This window comes from Chinchilla lanigera, unplaced genomic scaffold (assembly GCF_000276665.1).
Source record: "Chinchilla lanigera isolate Chin_1 unplaced genomic scaffold, ChiLan1.0 scaffold00106, whole genome shotgun sequence".
Lineage (NCBI taxonomy): Eukaryota > Metazoa > Chordata > Mammalia > Rodentia > Chinchillidae > Chinchilla > Chinchilla lanigera.
The window spans coordinates 1,450,393-1,459,000 of record NW_004955507.1 but is presented as its reverse complement, the minus strand read 5'-3'; the positions used below and the strand labels follow the sequence as shown (position 1 = coordinate 1,459,000).

Here is an 8,608-nt window from a genome sequence, read left to right as displayed (position 1 = left end):
AGAGATTTTCTATAAGATGTCAAAATATGAAGATGTGTACTCCACAATTCTTCACTCTCCATGGATATATTTCTGGCTGGTGAATTGCAGGAAGGAAGATGCGGAAAAGAACTCAGAGGCTATGAATGAAAGGAGTAGACATTTGTCCAAACTACCTTCTCTGCTCTGTACCTCAGAATTTCTCTGTCACTGCCCAACGTCTCTGAGTCCAAGCCTTCTTGGGAAGTTTTCTCAAGAGTGAGCTTTCCTTTCGTGTGGATAAAACAGACTCAACTGATGATGGCAGAGGAGGAGTCTTCTTCTCAACCTGATTCTCCATATTCACTGACCCCTGTTATTTCCCACTAAGGATCCACAGGAAGATAGTTGGGTCATGGCTTGTTTTCTGTTTTTCATCAACCTTCCTGTTCTGACATTTAAATTACAACCCTGTCCTTCCTGCTCAGTGATCATCCTTAAATATCCTCACTGTGCTTCAAATATTTTGTAAGATTAGTTGACTGTTTAACGTTTTCATCTACCATGAAAAGACCAACTGTCGTTGCTGTACCCACAAAGCTATCTTTCAAAATTGATGGAGAAATATGATACTTCCATGACAAAAATCAACAGAAGAAATTCATGAGCACCAAACCAATCCTACAAATAGCACTAAAAGATATACTACAAGGAGATAAAAATGACCAGAATCTCAAGACCAACAATAGAATAGAACTACCAAGCAAGGTAAGCAATTAAACAGAGGGGCAATGCACAGAACCAACAGTGGGAAAATAACATGACAAGGATAAGTCAATACATATCACTAATAACGATGAATGTAAATGGTCTCAATTCACAAATCAAAAGAAACTAACTGGTAGAGTGGATCAAGAAAAAATTTCAACAATATGCTGTATACAAAAAATGCAGTTAACTCAAAAGGAAATCCATAGACTGAAAGTCAAAGGAGGGAAAGTAATACTCCATGTGACAGGAACCCAGATAAAAGAAGAAGTAGCTATTCTGTTTGCAGACAAGGTGAACGTCAAACCAACAATGATCAAAAACCATAAAGAAGGTCACTATATTCTTGATAAGGAAAAACTGAAAGAGGAAGAGATAGCAATCATAAACATACATGCACCAAATGTAGGGACACCCAATTATACAAGGCAAATTTTAACAGACATGAAAAATCAAATAAGTAATAACGCAGTTGTAATGGGATTTTAACACACCACTGTCACAAAGAGATCAGTTAGAAAATCAGGTCCTCAAAATTCAAAGACCCAGCACAAAAATGGGCATCTGAGATGAATACACAATTCTCACATGAAGAAATACAAATGGGAAATAAATACATAAAAAAAATGTTCAGAGTCAGTAATCATTTGAGAAATGCAAATTCAAACAACACTGAGATTCCACCTCACTCCATAAAGAATGGCTATCTTCAAAAAATCAACCCATAACAAATACTGGGGGGGGGCTGTGGTGAAAAAGGAACTCCTCTCCACTGTTTGAGGGAGGGTAGAATGGTGTATTCACTTTGGAAATCAGTCTGGAGATTACTCAGTAAACTAGGAGTAGAAGTCCCATTCAACGCAGCTATTCCCCTCCTGAGTATTCTTACAGAATATTGGAGAACATCATACCACAGTGATATACGTGCACCCATGTTTATAGCAGCACAACTTAGAATAGCTAAATCTTGGAAACAACCCAAATGTCCATCAACTGAGGAATGGATAAAAAAGATATGGTATTTTTACACAATGGAGAATTACTCAGCTCTAAAGAAAGATAAACTAGAGGCTTTTATAGGTAAATGGGTGCAGCTAGAAACCATACTCATTAATGAAATCAACCAGATTCACATGTGTAAACATCATATTTCCTCCCTACTATAAGAACCTGAAGGAGTAAATAAAATCTGAAAGGTACAGTAGATTTTGTGAAAGGGAAAAGAAACTGCTCAAATAGGAAGTAGCACCTGGGATGAAGGAGGGGAGAGGAAAAAGAAAGAAGGAAGAGAAAAAATATGTATATGTATACACAGGATAGCTAGGATAATTGTAATACTAATATCTGTTGGCTTATCAAAAGGAACTGTAAATGTGTAATTGTTTGATCAATCTTGCCAGATCTATATCTGGTTATATGCGCAACCATTTTGAAGATGACATTATTTAATATAACAACCATTGTTAATATCCTATCACCATGTTTTGAAATTCTGTATCATTTTTATTGCTCTCTATGCCCTTTAGTTTATATATCTGGTTTTGTTTTTTTTTTAATGAAAAAATAAAGTTTATATGTATATATAAGGATTGCTGGAATAGGTATATGGCTGATGTCTGTAGTCAGTGCTTAAAATTTTCTTTTCCTTGACCACATTTGCACACTTGAATTTGGTAATCAGAATGACTGATCTGAAAATAACAATATGCAGTATAAGAACCATTGTTGAACTCCTGCCATCTTGTGTGGTGAAGCTCTGCATAATTTACAATGTCGTTTTTTTAATTACTTGCTATTGTCTTTGATTGTTTCATCAATCTTACATTCTTATATCTGGTGGACTGAGCAAGTTCTTTGAAGATAACAGTATGTAATCTACCAACCATTGTTGATTCTTATCATTTTGTTTTGAGGTCTTGTATCATTTTTGTGTTTTTTTATTTTGCCTTCATTGTTATTTTAGTTTTTTTATTTTTAAAATTTAAAAAAACACTAACTGTCATCCACAGTTACGTTATCATACTTCAAAAGAATACTGAAACACAATGACAATTAAAAATTTCACTTCTGCTGCAAAAAATGAAACTTCAAAATTAACCCTTTTGATTCTTTTTGTTTCTTTACTGCTGTGTGAATGATATAGGGGACTGAAGCCATGTCCTCACAAACCATGGTCTTGCTAAGTTTCCCAAGCTAGTCCTGAACTAGTGATCCTCTTGCATCGACCTATCACAGTGCTGAAATAAATATAGGTGTTACTGCATCAGGTTTAAAAGGAAGTTTCACTAATAACAGTGTTCATTAAAGACAATGTCATACTCCCTATTCAGAACACCCCACAAAATTCTCCCTTCACAAAATTTTTTATGGAAATAAACTTATGAAATAATAAAATTTTATATAGGAGGACCTTCTGCTTAAATGGCAATATTTATACTAAATCTTAGTTTTAAAAATACTTCCCAGATTTAAAATCATCTCTGGCAAGCCCTTTCTATTATGCTTCAGTAAGAAGAGTCTACTTTTCTCTACTACAGACACAGAATTATCAGGACAGGAAAAGTTCTCTGACAATTTATGTGCTGTACAATATAGCCTTTTCATAATAAAAATCATTCTGTTGTAAATTGATATGACAATATCTGTCAAAAATCATCTCCATGCAATTTTCCTTGCTTACTGTTATGCTCTCTTCAATTCTCTCAGGCACCCTCACATCATGTGCAAAGACTTTCCTGTTACCCCTATTATTACACATGGACAGAGTGCTACTGCTGGGATATAATGTTAGTGAAACTTTGCCAAGACACAAGATGAATGACACTACCAACATCTTCCCAACATCTTCCTCATATTCGCTTGCCTGCCATCTGTGGTCATACCTGTGACCTCCGGGTGTTTCATCAGGAGCAGGAGAGCATGTCTCAGTGTTGAACTTGTTGTCTCTGTTCCAGCACCAAACAAATCATTTATAGTGACTGTCAAGTTTTCATAAGTAAACGCCAACATGTCATTCTTGTTTTCCTAGGAATGATTTGGTGCAATGTTGGGATAAATTACTTGCCAGCATAATCATTGAGAATGAATCAAAAATAATTGATGGTGTTATAAAACTGGCCAACACACATCCTGGAAGTGTCATGTTAGAAAAAACCACAAATTTGTCTTAACTGACTCAAACTTCATTTCCTACAACTCACATTTTGCTTGCCATAGGTTTCTGTGTTTGAGATCCTCCCTTGTTAGATGTGCCATGCAGGATACTTATATCTCACAACGTTATAAGCAAAAGTATGTTGAGGCTGTCTTTCAATTTTGTCCTTATTCAGAACACACATGTGAACAAGAAGTTAGAAGAGATATCACTTTGGGAGATGAGCATTTAATCGTAAAAATGCTAAACACAGTGAAGAAAATTAGAAGGTACTTGTACTTAAGACTACACATTTACCGCTACACTGACCACAGTGAGGATCTTCAACTTGAGCACAGTAAACCCACCCTTGTTTAATGCAGTCATAATTAGATTTTTCTCTTATACATAAACACAAAGTTATTCAATAAAAATAAGAAAAAGAAGGTTATATGATAAAGATTATAAGCTGAAATCAAGAATCCCTAATTTAATTCTTACAAAAAATCACCTGGCTCAATATTATCTACTGAATATAAATTTGAAAACATTAAAAGCTAATAAAGCAGGAAAAAGTGAAAAGAAAAGGGAAAATGTTTGGATTATGAAGACAAGCTGCCCCAGCAACAGAGGAGTACAGACGGGACGAAAAGGCAACTGATCTAAAGGAGAAGTACAGAATTAATGTGTGAACAGTGTCCTCTCCAGGTGTAACCATTTCCTTACAAATGACTCAAGTTTATCTTTCTTAATGGCAGACTTGCCATTAAGACATGTCATAGTCCTTGGACTATTTGTGGTATTTGTAAATACAACATTTTTTAATCTGTTCATCTGTTGATGGACATATGGGCTTCTTCCAGGACTTAGCTATTATGAATTATGCTGCTATAAACATAGATATGTGTACATCACTGTGGTATGATGACATTAATTCCTTTAGGAAGATGCCTAGAAGGAGAAGAGATGGGTCAAAAGGAATTTCTATTTTTAGCTCTTTGAGGAATCTCCATACTGATTTACAAAAGGGGGTTGGAGGAAGGGAAAAAAGAATTAATATGTGGAACAACTCCCTACAATGAGTGAAAACATTATGTCTACAAATGTACTACTAAAAAGAGTTACTGTATTAATGTGGTTGTGCAAATTAGAGTGATATCCAATTGTGAAAAAATGCATTTGATAACCAATTACCAAAAGGGGTAAATGAGAGAGTATAAATATTGCACATCATCAGCCCCTGCTGCAGGCTAGAGAAGGTAATACAATATAGAATTGTCAACAGTGTTGCAGGTTTGAATATGGAGTATAGGTGATCAATAATATCCATAAATATAAATGTGTTAATCTTCAGGCAACACTAGATAAATAAAATTTCTATGTGTTCAAGTTAAATTGGAGTTTGAGTAGAGGAATAGAGCCAATGGTACTTCAAATAGGCTAAACAAAGCAATATTGAAAGAAATTTTAGACGATCTAAATAAGTAGAAATGCATTCCACACACACTGATAGTTTTATGATGGTATTGCAAGATTAATATCATGAAGATGGGAACAAGGAAGTATGGGAAATAACTCCCCCACAAAAAATAGTCCTTGAGTGTGCATAGTCAGTCTAGTGCAATTATTTTGCATCTTTGGCTCTAGGCAAATACACTCAGTGTCATGTGCAGAGATTGATGAAGATAGCATCCAATAAATTTTAGTAAATTTGGCATCTCACACAGAGGGTATCTTTCTCCATAACACAGTTCCGATATAGGCAGTTTGCAAAAAGTTTTTTGTTTTGTTCAGCTTACTTGTCACAAACTGGGCAACAGAAACCTTTTCATCCAGAAATCAAAGTTGTGATTTCAGTTGCTGCCTGACTGGCATAGACATTGGTCATTGTTTCATCTTCATGGAACAATGAAATTTCCCAGTGGCATTTAGTGAGGGACATAAAAAGGATTTAAAGAAGCAGAATGGCTTTTTTATTTTTTTCTTTAATTTTGTTACCTTGCTAGATCGAGGAATATAAAGAAATCTCTATCATGTCACTGATTTATCAGCAATAGTGGGATAAGTGTAACAGTCAGTTGATCACAGATGACAAGAAATATTGCCTTTGCAAAATTTATTTCCTAAAGTCAATGAATAAGTGCAATAATATAGCCTTTTCCAAGAAAGAATAATACTATCTGAAGAGGGTAAATATCTTTTTTCTTCAAATAACAGATTACATTATAATACATAACTAAATAAAACAAAAAGATTATACTATACCAAAAGAAACCATGAATACTGTACACTACATTATTAACCAAGAAGTGGATTAACATGAACCATGCCTGTCAAAAATCAAACATCAAACTTACTAGATAAAAACCTTTAGGCTAAACAGCTTTAGAAAGCTTAAGGATACTATATGAATGGACTACTACAGACCGTACTCATAAGTGAAATAAATCAGACCTGCATGTGCAAGCACTGCATTGTCTCACTAGTGTAAAACCTGAGTTAATATAAACTTGGATGTATGACAGACATTGTGAGATGATAGGAAAACGTTCAAGGGTAAAGGTAACTGAGATGTGGGAAAAAAGAAGGGAAAGAAGGAGAAATTCTGTATGTATTTATATACAGGATAGTGAACATAGTTGATCTACTGTCTTCCATTTCTTTGCTGAAAGAAACTGTCAATGAGTCCTTGATTGATTAATATTGCATGTCTCTGTTTTCTCGAGAAACCACTTTGAAGACATCAATATGTAATACAACAAACATTGTTAATTTCCTAACATTTTGTTGGTAACTCTGTATTGTCTGTACTGTTCTTTTCCTATTTTGTATAAGGTTGTCTGTTAATGTTTTCCTCCTTTTATTTTAAAACTAAAATAAATAAATAAAAATAAAAATAAATCAGAAGAACAATGCATGCAAAGTTCAAAATAGTATCAACTTTGGACAACAAATTTAATGAGAGATTATAGATTAAAATACAATAAAAAACTCAAGAGAGTTTCAACAGGATACAAGATCTAATGGAGCTTAAACTTGAAAATCAGGAACAAGACAAGGATGTCCACAATTACCACACCTATCCAGTATAATTTTGGAAACATTAGCAAGAGCAATTAAACAATAGAGAGACATAAAATGAATAATGATAGGAAGGGAAGAAGTGAAATTATCAATATTTACAGATGCCATGATACTCCATATAGAAGATTCCAAAAACTTCACCTAAAGACTTCTAGATTTAATAACCAAATTCAGTAGCATAGCTGAATACACAGTAAACACTCAAAAATCAATAGCATTCCTGTATACAAACAACAAACTCACTAAGAGAGAAACTGAGGAAACCACACCCTTTACCATAACATCCAAAAAAATAATATGACCCACACCATTGTGGGAGAGCCCCAGAAAGCTTTGGGAGCCTCAGAGACCTGACCCCCACACCCCACTCTGTCACAAGAGCCACACTGAGCCCTGGGGAGCTTCGGGAGCCTTGATGACAGTGCCCCACTTCACCCACCAGTTCAGGAGCCACACTGAGCACTAGACAGCTACAGAAGCCTCAATTACAGTTCCCACCTTCCCCAATGTTGTAGGAGACACCCCCCAACCATCCCCTAAGGTGTTGAAGTCATGCTGAGGCCCAGAGACCTTTGGGTGCCTCAGCAACCACACACTACCCCCTCACTTGTGCAGGAGGCAACCTGAGTCCCAGGGAGCTTCAGGAAACTCACCACATCCCCCACATGATTGCAGGAGTGATGCTGAGCCCTAGGTAACCTTGGGAACTTTGAAAATGACAAAATGAAAGAATGAAATGCAATCTCAGAACTTCACACTACACACAACAAGGCAAAGAGACATAGACACAGAGGAGCTTCTAAGTGATGCACCCGAAATGATCGAAACTGAACAAAAAAACAACTCCATAAGTCTATAGAAGAAACCAGATCACAAATAATCTCTCAGGTAAAAAATAAATCATAATATTAATTAAAAAATTGCTTGGCACATGTAAAGATGTTGATAAGAAAATAGAGGAGCATAGAAAAATGATGGAAACATTGAATGAACAAAATAGGAAAGAATTAGAATGCATGAAACAGGCCTCCCCAACCAGCCTGCGAGGCAGGTGGAGTCCTGGGCACACTCTATGGCCTCTGTGGCTACTGCCCACACCCCTAGTGGGTTTGCAGGTGCTGGGTGGAACCCCGGACATCTTCAGGAACCCAGGTGAGTTGACTCTGCACCTCCCTGACCAGTGTGCAAGGCAGGCAGACTCCGGGCATCCTCTGGGGCCTCTGTGGCTACTCCCTGCCCCGCTAGCATGTCTTCAGGTACTGGGTGGAAGTCTGGACATATTCATGATCCCCAGTGAGACACTCCTGCACCTCCCTAACTAGTGTGTGAGGCAAGTGGAGCCCTAGACACCCTCTGGGGCCTCAGTGGTCACTCTCAACACAACCCGCACCTCCCTGGGAGCACAGCTGAAACTTTGACAGAGTCAGCAGCCTCGAGGATTCCACTCTCACCCCTCCCCTGCCAGCGAGGGAACCGGGCTAGCTCCTGGGCAATATCTGAAGCCTCAGTAAACATGACCTTTATCCCACTACTTTTGTGAAGATGGGCCAAACCCCAGACAGCTTCAGGAACTCCATTGAGCCTCACCCGCTCCTCTCCCACATGCCTGGGAGCCAACTGAATGCAAGAAAGTTTTGGGAGCATCTGGGATCCCACCTAGCCACC

General features: G+C 37.0%; 1 protein-coding gene across 1 annotated transcript in view; it reads right to left on the bottom strand.

Moving 5' to 3' along the window:
- LOC102006693 (cytochrome P450 2C26-like) overlaps positions 1–8,608 on the bottom strand; it is a 36,043-nt gene that overhangs the window by 16,012 nt on the left and 11,423 nt on the right. The window contains exon 6 of the mRNA XM_013506234.1: positions 3,609–3,750. Within this exon, the coding sequence (XP_013361688.1) occupies positions 3,609–3,750 (142 nt within the window). The remainder of the gene's footprint in view (positions 1–3,608; positions 3,751–8,608) is intronic.